This window comes from Ciconia boyciana, chromosome 1 (genome assembly GCF_034638445.1).
Source record: "Ciconia boyciana chromosome 1, ASM3463844v1, whole genome shotgun sequence".
NCBI lineage: Eukaryota > Metazoa > Chordata > Aves > Ciconiiformes > Ciconiidae > Ciconia > Ciconia boyciana.
In genome coordinates, this window is record NC_132934.1 from 70634617 (window position 1) to 70651881 (window position 17265).

At 43.5% G+C, this 17265-nt stretch overlaps 1 protein-coding gene across 5 annotated transcripts in view; it reads left to right on the forward strand.

Annotated features, from left to right (window-relative positions):
- The window catches only part of BPGM (bisphosphoglycerate mutase), a 39490-nt gene extending 24703 nt beyond the window's left edge, over window positions 1–14787 (forward strand). For all 5 annotated transcript variants that reach the window (XM_072874098.1, XM_072874088.1, XM_072874065.1 and 2 more), the window contains exons 3-4: window positions 669–1324; window positions 11526–14787. In XM_072874098.1, the coding sequence (XP_072730199.1) occupies window positions 724–1324; window positions 11526–11704 (780 nt within the window). In that variant the 5' untranslated portion in view covers window positions 669–723 and the 3' untranslated portion in view covers window positions 11705–14787. The remainder of the gene's footprint in view (window positions 1–668; window positions 1325–11525) is intronic.
- Window positions 14788–17265: the final 2478 nt, after the last annotated feature.

Below are 17265 nucleotides of genomic sequence, written 5' to 3' on the forward strand. Positions count from 1 at the left end.
TAGCTGTGTTGTGGCACTTGAGTGTGGAGGAATGATGGAGGAGGTGGCCTGGAGAAAAATCAAGCAGAGACTGGCATAATTAGCAGGATGGGATGGGGATGTGAGGAAACAAGTTATGCAGAGCATGAGTATGGTGACATCTCCTTTGAGGAAAGCTAATAAGGTTCTGTGTATTGGCAGTTCCAATTCTGTGGTCCTCTCCAATTGCTCTGGCTGAGGAGCACAGTTGCTATCTGTGCTTGCATTCCCTCGGAGCCAGTGTGAGTCTAGGCAGCTCTTACGAGCTTGGGCTCTGTGTCTCACCTCTAAGTTCACCAGTGAGAGTGAGACCTGCTTCTCTGGTTGGGAGCCTCTGATGTTGAGTGAGGCTCTGTGTAAGCACTTGAGGGAAATCTGTAGGCTGGAACAGCTTGTACAAATCTGCTACTAATCAATTGGTTGAGTGGGCTAGTTGCAACAAGCTGGCTGGAGGATGGTGCTTTTCCTCCCACATGAGGGTGGGAAGGAATTCAAAGCCAGGAAACCTCAAAGGTAAAAACATACTCAGCAGACACTTGTTTCTTTGATTGTTTTGATTCTGATAGTTGTCTACTCTTTGCTGCTATATTACTACTTGTAATGCATTATCTGTGGGATGTTTGATGTATCTGTTTCATATCTCTTTCCAGATGCATCATTATTAGATGCCAGACCAGTTGTCATCTGTGCTAAGCTGCAACCAAAATGGCTAAGTACAGGCTTGTTCTCTTAAGACATGGGGAAGGAGCCTGGAACAAGGAAAATCGCTTCTGCAGCTGGGTGGACCAGAAGCTGAGCAGTGATGGGATAAAGGAAGCTCAGAACTGTGGCAAACACCTTAAAGCTCTGGGTTTTGAGTTTGACCTCGTCTTCACCTCTGTACTTAGCCGTTCCATCCAGACTGCATGGCTTATCCTGGAAGAGATGGGCCAAGAGTGGGTCCCCATTCAGAGTTCCTGGCGACTGAATGAACGTCACTATGGTGCACTGATTGGTCTCAACAGAGCAGAAATGGCTCTGAATCATGGGGAGGAGCAAGTGAAAATATGGAGGAGAAGCTACGATGTAACCCCACCTCCCATAACTGAATCTCATCCTTACTATGAAGAGATATACAATGATCGCCGGTATAAGTGCAGTGATGTCTCTCAGGATAATCTCCCAAAGGCTGAAAGTCTAAAAGATGTGCTTGATAGACTCCTTCCCTATTGGAATGAAAAGATAGTGCCAGAACTGAAAAGTGGCAAAATGATCCTTATATCTGCTCATGGTAACAGCTGCAGGGCATTGCTGAAGCATGTGGAAGGTAAGGGTCTTCCTTTTAGCCTTTCCCTCTTCCCTGTACTCAACTGCTTAGAGCTTTACGTCTTGTTCAGTAGTGTATATTGCTTATCTGGGTGATGTAAGACTTAATGTCTGTGGTCTCCAAGGAGAAAGTAAAAAGTTGGCCTATTGGAAGAGGAATGAAACTGGGGGATGTGGAAGGGGAAGAATTAGTTAATGTAGTTAAGGAAAGAGCCAGATGCTTTCCCCTTGTTTCTCACTGCTCATTTTAAACTACTGTATTCAAACTAACTTTGTGGTTGGTCTAGATAGACACAAACTCTTCAGGCTCTAACTATTTTTGGATTTATACAACTGCTTTGTCAGAAGGGTTAAAGTCATGATCTGTTCATTAAACAAGCATTGCTGTAACACAGCAGAATAAAGTGCTTGTCTTGGGTTGCGGAAGACATTCTTGACTGTTACTGTGGTGGGTCACTTTTGAAGTTTCATTCCTGATAATTATTTACGTAAGAAAGCTGCTGTGATAGGGAGTTCTGCAGAGTGGGTACTTGCTAAAGCTTATGCAAATATGGTATTATTTCCCAATATAGAAAATGCCTACCAGTAAACAGTTAAGTTGATGGCTTAGCATAAGGTTGCTTATTTATTTGGGACTTGAAAAGGATGTGATTTATCTTTAAGTCATTGCTAGATTCTTTCCCCCCTACGTCTTTAATGGTATGGCTTCTAGTTTACGTCATCTTAAACTGGAAGATGGACTGTATTAATTTCTTTGTGGGTAGAGTAGAATTTAGTGATCATACATGTATGAATGCAGCCTACCAGAGGTGTCGTTGCAAGTATGCACAGACTGTATTGTGTCAACTCAATTTTTAGTTAAACCCTCTTGTGTGTGCTTCTACAGCTCTGACTCTGCTGAGCACTCTTTGCATTCAGGCATGCTGGAACAGTCAGGACAGCTGATGCTTTAGCAGGAGTCAGAAGCTCATGGAACATAGGCATGTACAAGTGGTTTCTGGAACTATAGAGGCTGTGAATTCTGGGGTACAGAGGACTGCTTAGATGAAGGAGGAAGGCTGGTTCAGCCGGTTCCACTGATGTGGTCGGGGTGGTTGTCCACACTATGTGAAATGATAAATAATTACGAATGAAAAAGGGGCAGGGGGATCTGCAACCATGGTGTCTCCCCTGCCCTCCCCAAGAACTGAACCAGTTCCATGAAACCATGCTGGCCAAGCCCTTTGGGGGTGAAATGCTGCAAGCTGACCACAGCTTCAGCAGAAACCCTGGGCCACTTTCTGTGCAGGCATGCACCAAGGCTAAAGCTGACAGCATCAGTGACTGGTAAAGGTTACTTTAAAATTAGTATGGCTGGATTCCTTGCTGCATTGAGATCAGAGAGAACAGTGTAAGTTAGAGCAGCTGCAAAGCTTTGGGACAATCTGTTAGGTATAACTCTTCAAGGGCTGCCCACACTCAACCAAAGTAGAATAGAGCTGCCTCTCTTGTCCGTCCTATGCTATACTTTGTCCTTTCCAGCTTGTGCTTACATAGGGAAATGTGAGGAATTGTTGGCAGAGGATCTAGTTCTGTTGAGTGAGGACTGTCCATCAGCTACCCTAGCTCCCACACAGGAGCAATTGCCAGATACATGCCGGCTCTTCTGCCCTTTATGCAGTGGGGATTTGGATTGCTGCAGAGCTGGCCTAAAGAGTGGCATCAATAGAGCTTTAAGACCCCTCATATTGCAAGCTGCTCATTTTTTTTTTTTTTTCCCCAGATCTCCAACCTATATCTAGCTGTATCTAAGAGGTTCCTTGTCTACATTGTTGACTGTCTCTACCTTTCCTCTTCTGAAAGGTTGTGAGTTGCTCTGGAGCCTTGCTGGAGTTGGACCTGATTCAACAGTGCTTGAAGTTTGTCAGTCTACTGTATTTATAGCACCCACTGTGAGATGGGCTTTGTTTTTGCGGACACTTTTGGACAAGCTTAATGTGTCCTGCACTTGAGTGGAAGTTTCTAGGCCCCAGAATCTTAGCTGGAGCCATGTTCTTTGGCGTTTAGAAAATTGGGCTCCAAATGCCTCAAGAAGCAATCCTACATGACTGCTTGGATATCTTAGTCATAGTGATAACTTAATCCTGGAAGCTGTAGCTTGGAAACTTTAAATTGCAGTTTGATCTGATGAAACAATTCTAATTGTTTCAGTGTGAAATTTAATGTCTTTTCTGAAAGACCTCAGAGTATCCTTGAAGTTACTGTTTCAAGGAGGTATTTTTTTGAAACAGGCCTGCAGTTCTCAATCTGAATTTTCCTTGATATGAGTAATCAGTAAAGAGCTTGAAATGTGGATCTGCTTTCTACTTGCACCCAAATCATCAGAGCAACAGAATGTCAGGCTGACACGGCTTTGATTGTGGGTTTGGATTTCTTGTTTTCTCAGTGTTCAGAGTGGACCTCAGTAAGGTATATGAAATGTCTGTGGGTTCTGTCATGGTTTGCATGTGAGGACTTAAAGTGAAATCCCAGTAGTCTTCCTGAAAACGGTATTTAACACAATCGGGGACATACTGCTGTATACACTTGAAGATCAGAAACAGCAGCTTCTTGGAGAGCTTGCTCTTCTGTCCTGGTGGGCTGAGTGACATTTCTTCCAGAGGGTGCTGCTGAAGATCTCAGTGCTGTGAGCTGTTGGTGTCCAGTGGGATGCTGGGCTGTGTTCCTTCTAGGTGATCCCTATGAATTTGATAAACGCCACCAAGGACAAGTGTGTCTGTTTTATGTAGTCCTGTCAAAGACACAATATTGGCATCAAATTTTTAAGTCTTTTTAACTGAGCTTGTCCAGTCCTTTCAGAGCACTTATTCTTTGCATTGTCTTCAGGTGATGTATGTGATGATGCTAGGAATCATTGGCACAACTAAAAATTGGCAGAGCAAGAGGAGAGTTTTCATTATATATTGTTAGGGTTGGAAAGTTTCTCTAAAAGTAACATGTTCTTCTGGCAGCAGTCTTGTGCTTGCTGGTGGAAGTGTCCTGTCATAACTTAGCAACTGCTTCGTTGTGTGACACCTATTGGTATGGACCATGACCTGTAACTCAGGTCTTTAGATAGGCCATACTTTTCTTTCATGATATACCATCTCTGATGCATTGAAAAAGCAATGGCAACAAGATGTTAATGAGGAGGATATCTAAAGTAACCATATCAGACTTGTTTGATAGATTTTTACTTTGGATGCTGAAACATCATGTTGATTATGAAAACATCAGTTGCTAAAATCTGCTAAATAAGCATCCTAGATGCACAGGATCTATTTACTGGTGATTTTCTTAGTTCTTTGAAGGAGGAATAATTTGCTCTCTTATCTAATAACTGATAAGTCAGATTGAGACCCTCTTAGCAGTGTCCCATTGTGAAGACAACATTGGTTTAATAGTTGTGACCAGCTTGCCCTGTTTCTGTTGAAGTACTAACTGGAGACCAAGTCTAATGGACTAATAGGTGACTGGCAGAAGGATTGATGGGTTGTCTCAACTTCTTCTCTCCTGACCATTTAACCCTGAGGACTGGCATTAAGTACCTCAAGACAGGGTCTTGTGGAAGGCCTGATTCTAGAATTTCCTCCCTGTTGAAAGGTTGCCATCTCTTGGATGTGGTGTGGTGGTCACATACCCTTGTCATGCCCAGGGTAAAAAATGGAGGGGAGGAGTTACCTGGTCTCTTGAAGAGAGATGCAGATTTTGCACCCATTGGGCTTGTCTGGTTGTGGTCAGAGCTCTGGAACTGGGCTTGCAGGCAGAACAGGGTGACTGGGAAGGCCTGATGCTGTTCTTGCCAGTTGGTGAGCAGTGCCCTCAGGTTTTACTTTTTGGCATTAACTGTGAGTGTGATACCTGTGCAGTTACAGTATTCCAGTAGTTTACATGCTGGAGCTACACATTGTGAGTCCTGGTGTGGATTGTGTGTTGAAGACTACCTAATAAGATTATTTTACTGATTTTGCTGCTTGACCTTCTTAAGGAAATACTACTTATGTAGCTGTGGTGTCTAAGGGCAGTTACAGAAAGCAGCTTGAGATCTAACAGCTCACTGCTGCTGAAATGAGATGGTCTTGCACTCCCTGTCATTCATCCCAGTCTTTGCTCTGTGCTTCTGCTGCTTATTTCTTGGGAGCTTGTTGGGCCTTTTTGCAAGCTAACTTTGCCTGTCAACTGGCAAGAAACAGGAAGGAGTGGGTAGTTTTCTGTCATGTTGGTGGCTTGAGTCAGCTTGGGGAAGGGGGTGACAAGTGCCTGATGATAATGCAAAAGGGCTGGAACAGCCTGACCAGGACCTGCAGGTGGGACAGAAGGGTTTCAGACATGAGTTGTTAGTGACTGGTTTCCACAAACTTGGGCTTGAGGGACTCTCAATAGTGCTTCAGCCAGGGATGGATACCTTTTGCCAGAGCTCTGTCCAGGGGCAATATGTATGCTGGTAGGATCCAGAGTTGCAGGCTCAGAGAACTCCATTTGTCTGGTGTTGCCTTGAGTTCCTGGTGGTGGTAGTGCAGCCCGGGTCTCTACTGAGGACTCCTGGGACTTTCTCACCTGATGCTGTAGCTGACAGCTAGTGCTGGTAGTAACAAATCTCATGCCTCTTTCAGCCTATTTAATTTTGGACTGCTTGGGGAGTTTAAGGCAGGCTGGATTTCTCTACTGCATGGGAATATGATAGATTAATGGTTTGCTGTCCTACACTGTCTCATATTGGGATGGCCTCAGTAATGACCACAGTCATAGTCAGACTGTGATCAGGAGCTGTTTATGTAATGACATTGTATTGGGTCTGGCTGAGATGGAGTTAACTTTCCCCAGCTTGGTGGGCATTTGGTATCCAGCCAAGGTCAACCCACCACAGTCCTTTTTGGCACCCAGCATGCCACTCTGTCCCCTCCTCAGCATGACAGCCTGGGGGGGAGAGAATAAGATGGAAAAAAACCTCATGGGTTGAGATGAAGGTAGCTTAATAAAGCACAAGCAAAGGCTGTGTGCAGAAGCAAAGGAAAGCAAAAGATTTCTGCTCTACTTCCCATCAGCAGGTGTTGTCCAACTACTTCCTGGGAAGTAGGGCATCAGTATGCAGAGCAGTTGCTCCAGAAGACAAATGTCATAATAACAAATGCCCTCCCCTCATCCTTTCTGTTAGCTTTTATTGCTGAGCAGATGTCGTATGGTATGGAATATCCCTTTGGTCAGTTTGGGTCACCTGTCCTGGCTATGTCCCCTCCCAAGATCTTGCCCACCCCCAGCCTACTGGGTGAGAGGGAGGGGAATGTTGAAGAGACAGCCTTGATGCTGTGCAAGCACTGCTCAGCACTAGCCAAAACACTGGAGTATTTTCAACACCTTTCTAGCTACCACTACAAAGCACAGCACTATGAGGGCTGCTATGGGGGAAATTAACTCTATTTTAGCCAGACCCAATACAATGTCAGGACAGGCAGAGAAAAAATATGACAAAAGGCTTGTGGGTCGAGGTAAAGACAAGGGAGAGATCACTCACCAATTACCATCAAGGGCAAAACAGACTTGCCTCGGAAACAAATTTTATTTATTGCCAGTCAAATCAGAGTAGGGTAATGAGATATAAAACCAAATCTTAAAACACCTTCTCCCCCCTCCCCCTTCTTCCCAGGCTCAACTTCACTCCCAATTTATCTACCTCATCCCCCCCAGAGGTGTAGGGGGCTGGGGAATGGGGGTGCAGTTAGTTCATAGCATGTTGTCTCTGCTGCTCCTTCTTCCTCAGGGGGAGGACTCCTCACACTCTTCCCCTGCTCCAGCGTGGGGTCCCTCCCACAGGAGGCAGTTCTCCATGTACCTCTCCAATGTGAGTCCTTCCCAGGGGCTACAGTTCTTCATGAACTGCTCCAGTGTGGGTCCCTTCCATGGGGTGCAGTCCTTCAGGAACAGACTGCTCCAGCGTGGGTCCCTGACAGGGTCACAAGTCCTGCCAGCAAACCTGCTCCAGCATGGGCTCCTCTCTCCATAGGTCCACAGGTCCTGCCAGGAGCCTGCTCCAGCACAGGCTTCCCATGTGGTCACAGCCTCCTTCAGGCACATCCACTTGCTCTGGCCTGGGGTCCTCCACAGGCTGCAGGTGGATATCTGCTCCACTGTTAACCTCCATGGGCTGCAGGGGGACAGCCTGCCTCACAATCATCTTTACCATGGGCTGCAGGGGAATCTCTGCTCTGGTGCCTGGAGCACCTCTTTCCCCTCCTTCTTCACTGACCTTGGTGTCTGCGGTGTTTCTCTCACATATTCTCACTCCTCTCCTCTGGCTGCTGCTGTGCAGCAGTTTGGGTTTTTTCCCCTTCTTAAATATGTTATCCCAGAGGCAGTACCACTGTTGCTGATGGGCTTGGCCTTGGCCAGTGGTGGGTCCGTCTTGGAGCTGGCTGGCATTGGTGTTATCAGATATAGGGGCAGCTTCTCACAGAAGCTACCCCTGTAGCCCCCCTGCTACCAGAGCCTTGCCATGCAAATCCAATACAGACAAAGAAAATCTTGGCAGATGTAAGGATGAAACAGATGTAGGTAATATGCTGCAGCCATGGTTGTAGCCCACCCATATTCTTCCTTCTTTCCTTAAAATCTGCACAGTGAGCTAATGTTCTGTAAAGATTAATAGCCAGATTCTAACACTGTGCCCACTTCCCTCCTCTACCCTACTGAAGCGAGGTCCTCTGCCAGCCTGCAGGGAGAGCAGAATCTGGCCCTGAATGTTTAACTTATTAAGCTAAAGCTCCAGTATTTTCATTAAGCTTGTGGGAAGGATGCTATGACCTGATATGGATCTCAATTACAAAGCTCCAGTTCTAGAACAAGCCCATTGTGGCTGAATTTATGCATATGATCTAGTGTGTTTTGTTGGATGAATCACCTAGCCTCAGGTGTAGTTGACATGCAGGGGAGAATGGGTGTAGCTATTCTCAGTAGCTGTTGTGGTTTTTGTGTTGCTCTGACCATAAGAATAGAAGGAAGGAACTTGGTAAGAACAGGTGAGAGGGAGGGAGAAGCTGAGCCAGCCCTTGTAGAAGTTGGCTGTAGGTGCTCAAAATCAAGCCCAATGGGGTTTGCCTCTGTAGGGCTCTTCAGGGTGCAAGTATTTCAAAGCACTTAATGGGCTACCAGGTAAAGGTAAATTCTTAAGCTTGCACAGAGCTATTACTGGTCTCTGTGGACTTCTACTACAGTTAAATGGAGCATAAGTGAGCTGGGAAAGAATTCTGAATGTGATTTTGAAAGATCTTTTTTGTAAGAATTTGGTACAGCACTTATTACAATGCTCATGTACCTAACTGTTTCCTGCTATGCAGCTGCTATTAAGGAACAATGTTTAACAGGTGCTCATGAGAGAGAACATGGCAGATGTCCACTTGAGGAATGTAGTTGCCCAGTCAGCATTTTATCTGGGGTCCTGAGGAAGACATCCTGAGTACTTCAGTAATGTCTGTGGATTCTCATGGCTGTAAGTAGGTAGGACCTTAGTTTTAAACCTTCTCAGGGAAAGACTGCTTCCAGCAACATAGTACCCTTCAGCAGTGTTGAGACCCAGGCTTTAGTGTTATACTGGGGGGGTAGAGTGTTGCTGCTTCAATGGTCTTATTTCCCATTGCACCTTGTAGTCAGCAGTTGAGTCCTTGCCCTGATTTCACCCTCCTTCCCTGTGAGATAGGATGAGGTTGTGACACAGGCCAGCTCAGATGAAGTACAAGAAAAGGTTACTTGGCTATAGTTACAGCACATGAAGTAACTGGATAGCAGTTAGCTCGTGCTTGCAATGGCCAGAGTGTAAGATGTGATCTCTTTACTGTTCTCCTAGCCTGCTGGGTGGGGAGTTCTGTGTGCATTTTACCTGCAACTGAAGAGCTTGTGTGACAAGCCTGATCAGCATCTTCCTTGAACAGAAATACTATACAAATACAGTAACAGTGCTGAAATAAAGCAACAGGACACTGTTGTTTCTTTAGGATTTTCATCTGACTTCAACTTGCAGTTCCAGCCTTCTGGCTGTGAGGCAACACTTCCGTATGAGGAAAAATCTTAAGGAGAAAGCCAACATGCTTTGCTGCAGCTTGTTTATCCTAGACTCCACTGTTTTGCTTTGTAAATCAATACTAGTTGACATTGGTGTGGTCACTTTGTTCTGTAAAAACAGTAAAATGCATTTCCGAATCCATGTAGCTACAGCTATTTTGTTTAGTCCATCTTTAGAGGAAATCTTTAAATGTCCTGGCTGCTGACCACATTGTGGTTTGCCTAAATTCTCCTGTATGACCTCATCTGCTTTGTGTATATCTGCATGGTTTAGTCTGGGAGACTGAATTTGAGAGGTGGGCAGAACACTTCCTAGGGTGAGATTCTCTGTGGATACATGGTGATGTGTATGTTGTTAAAATCTAATATGTTTAAGGATCCTCGAAATAAGAACTCGGGCAGCTTGTCTGCTTGTTTTGCAAACCAAACTCCTTGAGAATAGTGCTTGTGCCTGGTAAATGGACTCAGTATTTTTCCCATTGATTTCTGTGCAGTTTTAAAATTTTAGATGCTCCTTGAGTGGTTTTCTGTACGTTTGACTCTGCTACCTGCAACAGGTGAATTATTTACCTCTAGTATACAGGGATTGCTTAAACTGGCAGAGTACGCCTTTTTTTAATGGTCTGATGGCTCAATATGTAATAAAGGTTTGTCTTGCAAGGGTTTGTCTGTTTCTCTTGCTTCATGCTCTTCTGAAATTGAGGGCTAATCTACAGGTGAACTAAGTACTTAGTCTAATCAAGACAAGAATAGGTCACTGCAAAAGTTGCATGCTTGTGTAGTTTCTGAGCAGGGGCATAAAATGAATCTCACCTCACTATTAGTTTTATTTTTTCTGACCTGTTGTCATCCCACTGTTGTTGAGCAGCTTGACTTTGTGGTTTTTCCTGTTAATATGTTGGCTCTGCTTTTCTACTTAATGTGAAAATCACTGGTAAATTTGCACCCATATGTTTTGAGAACCATCTGTTTTGTCAGCTGCTCAAGAGGATGTTTTCTTCATGCACCTTGGTCTAGTTTATATGGTGTCATTGTTTTAGAAGCTTGATTGTGTGCATTTTCTAAGCATTAATTACTTGAAGCTGTCCTTCTTTACAACAGTAGGCTGCTGCTGTGACCTCAGTGCTTCTAAAAAGGGGAGAAAGAAATATTGACATTCCCAATGACACTAGCTTTCTTTTGCCTGAAATTTTTGAGGAATAATGTCTTTGCAGTCACTGCTTCTTAATGCAAATATTTAGACTTTGTGTGGTAACTTTATTAGGAGGTTTGGTCTCAAAATTCACTTGGATGCTTTGAAGACTTGTGTGTTTGATGTAAAAATAACCAGCAATTTCATTGAGATTAGAGCCTCAGAATACTTTAAGCACAGCTAGGTAAAACAAACTTTTTCCCCAGGCACATGTTAATTTATTGAAATGGAAAAATACAGGAAAATGCTTGAAGTTGTATAAGTTGACTTTCTCCCTTCTTTTCTTTCCCTCTCCTGCATTTGAAAATGGAAATGAATATCCTATATCTAGCAATTTTGAGAAGAGTACTGTAGGCAAGATGCTGTGAACTTGCTTTTGAGAAATTGGATGTGGGCAAACAGTGATACTTACACTGGAAGAATTAAATACTGATTTTTAAGACAGCTTGTGTGAGAAGCTTTGCATAGAGAATTTAAGAGAAAAATTAACCTTGGTATCCTGCCCTTTTAAAGAGGCTGTTTTTATTGGTTGCTTAGCAGAGTTTTTCATGTTGGAATAGCACTTGTGGACTCTAGTCCTCTTTTGTGATGCATGAGTTGGGAAGATATGGAGGACAACCTATTGTCCTCGATGTGCTGTATTAAAGCAAAGGTGTAGTCTCCAGGGTAATATCTTCCTGTTTTTCACATGTGTAGACTGAAAAATAAAGAAACTGTCTTCACCTTGATGGGAATTCCCTCCTGTAGCTGTTCCTAAAGCACTAACCAAGATGTGGTCTAGCTGGGAATTGACCCTTGAGTAGCTGGTGGTGTTGATGGAGGCTAGGACATAGTCTTAAAACAGTCAAGAACAGGTAATATCAGAAATAAGGCTGAGCTAGGCAGACCATTAGGAAGCTGTTCTCTAGGTGTAACTCTGTTTTTTTTTTTTCTTTGGCAGGCATCTCCGAAGAGGACATCATCAATGTAACTCTCCCCACTGGTGTGCCCATACTTCTTGAACTTGATGAGAATCTGCACCCTCTGGGCCCTCACCGGTTTCTGGGTGATCAAGAAGCTATCCAAGCTGCCATCAAAAAAGTGGAAGATCAAGGAAAAGTAAAATCTGCTGAGAAGTAAAATCCCACTAACACAGCTGTTTTCAAAGTGTGGTAATTGATGATTTATGTCTGACTGCTAGGTTGCACTGTGTGAAAGTCTCAATTTCAAGCACTAAATAACTGGAAGGGACAGTTTTTGAGTCTCAGGTTGGTAGATTAACCCTCTGCCTTTCAAAAACTGGAATTTAAATCTCAGCATGAGGTTGTGGGTACTGAAAAAAGAAATCAGGAGATCATTCAGGTAATGGAAACTTACAGGGCAGTCTACCCCAGATCTAGGATTGAGGGTGGCCCAGTACAGAAATGAAGGGATATGTTATTGGTGTCTACCAATAATCAGCCGTGATCTGTTAAGGGGAAAAGCACCAGCTTACTGGACTAATTAAGTCCAGGTTGTTACAGGCACTAAAACTTTCTCCCTGATAAAATGGCACCAGGTAACAGTTACCCAGTATCATTCTTCTATGTCAATGGCCATGACAATTTGTTCTGGATGGAGTTCCTTTGGTCTCTCAGAACACTTCCAGCTGTACAACTCTTTGCCTCTGTTATTTTGAGTCTTCCAAGGCCAGTTCATGGTCCAGAGGAGAATTTTGTAGAGATGTTCAAACTGTTACAGTTACTGTAGTTGTCTTTTGTTACACTATATTCCAGTGTTTAAGGAAGCTAGAAGGAATCCCTTTTCTTCCACCATCTTTGCAAAGCCTAGCATGACTGCATTTTGCTGGCTAGAAATAATAGGATTTAACTCAGACTTTAGTCCACCAACTAAGCATGAAGGTTTCCTGCTCAATGTTTATATTATCACTTGGCTTTTAGTGAGTGGCCTGAATAGCTTTGAAACACTTAAGTAACATGTACTAGAGGTTTGATCATCTTTTAGCAAGTTGTTAGAATAATTCCTGTTTACCTCAGTAAACCTGGGTATAGGAAAATCCCCCTCCAAGCTTTCCTGAGTTGCAAAGATCTCTAAGTATGTTGCAGAGTAATATTACTGTGGCATTCTCTGTATCAATTTCTCTGGAGGGCTGGAAGAGATGCATAAGGCATGTAAGATGTGTTACTGGGTGCAGTTCATTCAGCCATCATGCTGGTAGGGAAGGATATTCTGCCATGCCTGAAAGTGTTCTCCTATAAAACTCTTCTCACAATCATAGCTTGATTCCTGCTGAGTGTGGCCTTGCTGTTGTGTTTGGCAGTAAATTCAAACAGTTCACACTGTGGTTGGGTGTAGTGTAGCATGTATGGCAGTTTGTTCTCTTTATGTACACAAGCATTAGGATAATTCCACTTTTGAAGACTTGCTCTAGTCTTACTTGCAAATATGAAACTGTTACTTAAATTTAGATCTGACCCCATGTCTCAACACCTGAGCATCTGGATTCTGACCTCAGTTACCAACATGGGTGGCACTTGTGTATGTACTGTTTGAGCTGAATATCTGCTCAGTGTGGCCCAGCTACAAATCTCAGAAGCTGATGAGAATTCCCTTGGTATGATGATAGTATAGACTCTTAAAATCCTAGAGTAGCTGCTGCTTTGCAGTGAGCAGCTCTGTAGCTCATTTCTTTAAGTGTGAGAGGAAGTTTCTTTACTTTGAGGAGAGCAGTGTGACAGTGTGGTGTGCCTCTAACAGCCTCCCTGGTGTATGGAGGTAGGCTTTCTGGGTCTGATGCTGGCTCACATTAGTGTCATAAATACTATGTAAAAGACCTCTTGCTAGATGGTAGTTTCTCTAGCATGAATGATGCTTGGGCTTCTCTTTGGCTTTGTTTTTGTAGCCCTTGCAGTAGGAACAAAGTTAAATTTTTCTCTTAAGCATAAAGCTGGTAAGCTTCCTCTTGCTTTGTACAAGAAGGATATTTCAGTATTTTCTTTTTTCTCTGAAATACTGTTGGCAGCTTCCCTGCTACTCTATTTGACACTGACTTCCTTTCTGGGTTTTTAATTTTCTGTGCACAGAGTAACTCAATCTTAGTTGATACTTTACAAGTCCATGTTATGGAATTAGATTGTTGATCAGCAAGTGTTCACCTGTCAAGGCCCTGAGGAGGGCCACTGGTACTCAAGTGATTAGATTCTTCCCCAAACATTCAATAATGTGTGAAGTTCAGTATCAAGTAAAAATTACTGTAGGCTTATTAACAAGGCAAGCAGAGCCACCTGTTGTCAGTGGGAACTGCATGCATCCAGATGTGTGGGATTACAGGCCTTGGCTAACAGTGTCCATATCCCTTTGGTATTGTGGTATTGTAATGTAGAACTTCTTCAGGAGTTGAGATGCAGCTGGAATATACTTGGAAATGAACCCAGCTGAACTGGGAGATATACTCTCTCCTCCCTTTCTCTTAGAAAGTTCATGATCTCTTCTGGGGATGGAGTGAGAAATGGAACGGTGGATGAGTGAATGAGAGCATTAATATTTCTTCTTGCAGCTGAATGGATGAAATTGGCTGAAAACAGCCTTTCAAAGAGTCATGGACAGTAAGAAAAGAACAAAGTGTGGTGTTTTCAGGTGGCACTATTTCTACAGTGCTGCTTGAGACATGAATAGTGACAGTGCTGTGGGAAGCTTGACTTCATTTGCTTTGGTTGTGACTCCAAAGTGATGACAGGATTTTATGTGCACATCTGGCAGCAATACTACCTTGTAAAAGTATCAAATGGAACCAACTGGGGATTTTATTGTGCCCTTTTAAGATTATTTTAACACCTTGCAATGCTTGCTTCTGAAGAGCTTTCTAATTAAATTCCTGATTCATAAAACGTGTATATTGAAGAACAGAAACCAACTTCCATCAGCAGTGGTATAAGGATGCCTGATCTTCAGGCATAGCTACATTAGAGGGAGAAATGAGAATCTTGCTGGTGGCTTTAGAGATCAGTCATTGGAAAACATTTTCCCCATGTTTGAGTATGCCTCGAAGTTCTATAAGGTAACTGGTGTTTCTACAGTTGACATCATGGATGTGGCTGATTTGGTTTGTTTATGCATCTTTAACTTGTGATTCAGTAGCAGTAATAACTCCAGAATCCTCTTGAAAACCTTTGTAAATATGGTGGAGCTGGCAGGTTCTTTGTAACTCAATAAATTCACCTGAAATAGAATTTCACTTGGCTTTAGTCTTTCTTCCTTCTTCTCCCTTCCCCTTTGTCTCATTTCCAGGGCTGATAGGTAAATAAAACCATGACCTTCAGGGTCCCAGAACTCATCAAGCAGTCGTTGATCACGTATCATGCAGTCAGTTGGGTAAAAATAGTGTTAGAGCAAACACCACCTCATGTTTACATGTAAAGAAGTTGGGCTGGAGGGGAATAAATACCTGTTTGAAACTATGGGGGCATTTGCATAAGAACAACAAATTAAACATTTAGTTTCAGAACAGTAGAGCTAAACAAATGTTCACTGTTTCCCATGCTTGCTTTTTTTTATTGGAAGCATTACTTTTTGATGGTGTGTTCAAAATTGTAGCTTTTGGAGACAAAGCCAACCCCTTCACTCTCCAAAGTACTTCGGTGTCAAGCAGAGTTGTGACTCGAATGACAAGTACAAGGAACTGCAAGTCTGCTGAGGACTGTTTCTTGTTATTGACCTTCACACAGAAGGCCTTGGATACTGGGATAATGGGAGGGAGTGTAAAGGTCCTAAAAAAAAAACATTGAACATTCAGGTAGAAATGGGGAAGACACACCTGTATGGCTTAAAACAAAAGCGTACTGAAGAAACTGACTTTAAAGTTGATCTTATGATCATGTTGAGAGTGGGGAATGGAGCAGATCTGAGACATTTGTGTACTGATATTTAAGATTTTGCAGTTAAGGTGGGTGTGCTGCCAGCCAATTCAAAGTTGTATTGATGTTTTAAGGTGTATTCCGTCCACCCCTTCTCCAGTCACCTTTTGTACTTTGCTCTACCTTGGCTAAATTCTGCCTTAGTTACACCTCAGATTCTTCCTGAGATGTGTCTACTGTCTCCCATGTTGGGAAAAGACCATCTGAAGACTGGCTTGGTTGAGTCCTCTGTACCTCTCCGTTTAGAAAAAGTTAGAGTACAAGGGAGTTTGCTATGGTCAACTTGGTCTGCACAGCCCTGAGGAGAGACTGACTGTCTCTACCTAGTCATGTTTTCAAAATTACACTTTTTTGTTTTCTTAGGAAACTTTTTAGTCTATGATACTGATGGAAAGTGTGTAAGTGCCAGCTGAATACCAAAGCAATCCAGCTCTGCCTCCACAAGTTTGCAGTCACTCTATTTCAGAGCTGCCAGTTCTCAAATTTCATAATACATGGCACTTGGCAATTGCCTCGTCTGTCTTCTGTGTTGGCCACAACCTCTCCTCAGCCTTAAATTCCCATGGGCAGGAAAGAAAGCAGATATAATGACAACTCCGCTGCTCAAGAAGGCTTGGAGCTGTGGTAGGAACAGACTTTAGCAATTCAAATGGACACTGCGGAAGGGTTTGGAGAGAAGGAGCCCTGCTTTGAGAGCTGTGCCAAGCAGGTGTTGCTGCCTCTTCCTTGTGTTATGGTGGCCAAAGGTTCTGGGGGTGGGTGAATACAAAAGGGAACTTGACTTTAGCATCACACAGGGAGCCGGCTGGCTATGACAGGGCACTCCTCCCTCTTACTGAATTGTTAGCTTGTTAGTCAGCTCCCAGGCCTTCTTGGGGCTATTCTAGCAGAATTTAGCAGCCATGTTGTGTCCCCATTCTGCAGAAGGAAGGGGGAGAGGGGGAAGAGGCTCCCTGTTCTTGCTCTCCATGTTATACTGACAGAGCAGGGGAGGGCAGCAGATACCAGATTATGGATGTTGCTGTGCTGTGAAGTGATGCTTAGTGCAATAAAGTGGCCTGAAGATGACTTTGGATTGCTGTTTTTGGAAGAAGGGGACATTGACCCACAGCTCAGTCAGAGATGGAAACACAGATACTGCAATTACTCTATCAGGCTCCAGAAAGTAGTTGTGGCCCTAATGGGACTGCTGGCATTATTAGAAGTGCTGTGTCTGTAAGCCTATGCTTAATTAATATAGTTGTGTTTTTCCTCAGGTCTCTTCCAGCCCTGCCTCAGCATGGCATGTAAGCTTGTGCCATTTCCCCACCTTCTGTCTGGCACTTGCATGAAAGAAAAGTACTAGTACATATTAACTGGGTAAGAGAAATCCTTTCGTCTAGAAAAGCAGTGTGAGCCCAGTGACAGCAAATGCTTAAGTTTTGGTTGCTGTTGGCCTCAGAGAAGCCAAGCAGTACTTTGCCATCTTCCAGGTCAGTCATTTCTAGCCATTAGGAACAAGCAGCACAACTGAGTATCATGGAGGACCCTGATGCTGCCAGAGCTGTTTAGTGGAGAAGTGTTTGTCTCTTTCAATTAAAGATGTTTTTCCTTCTTGTTCCTGGTGCTAACCTAGCAGAAGTGCTGGTAAAGGAAGAATGTGCATTTGCTATTAATCCCGTAATCTAAATTGGGGATGCTTTGCTGAAGAGTTAACTACCTAGTGAATCCTACTTTCATGACAAATGCTTGTCATGTTCTCAGTAACTCTAGTGTACTATGATTAAAGCTGAGCTAGTTCTCTGGTTC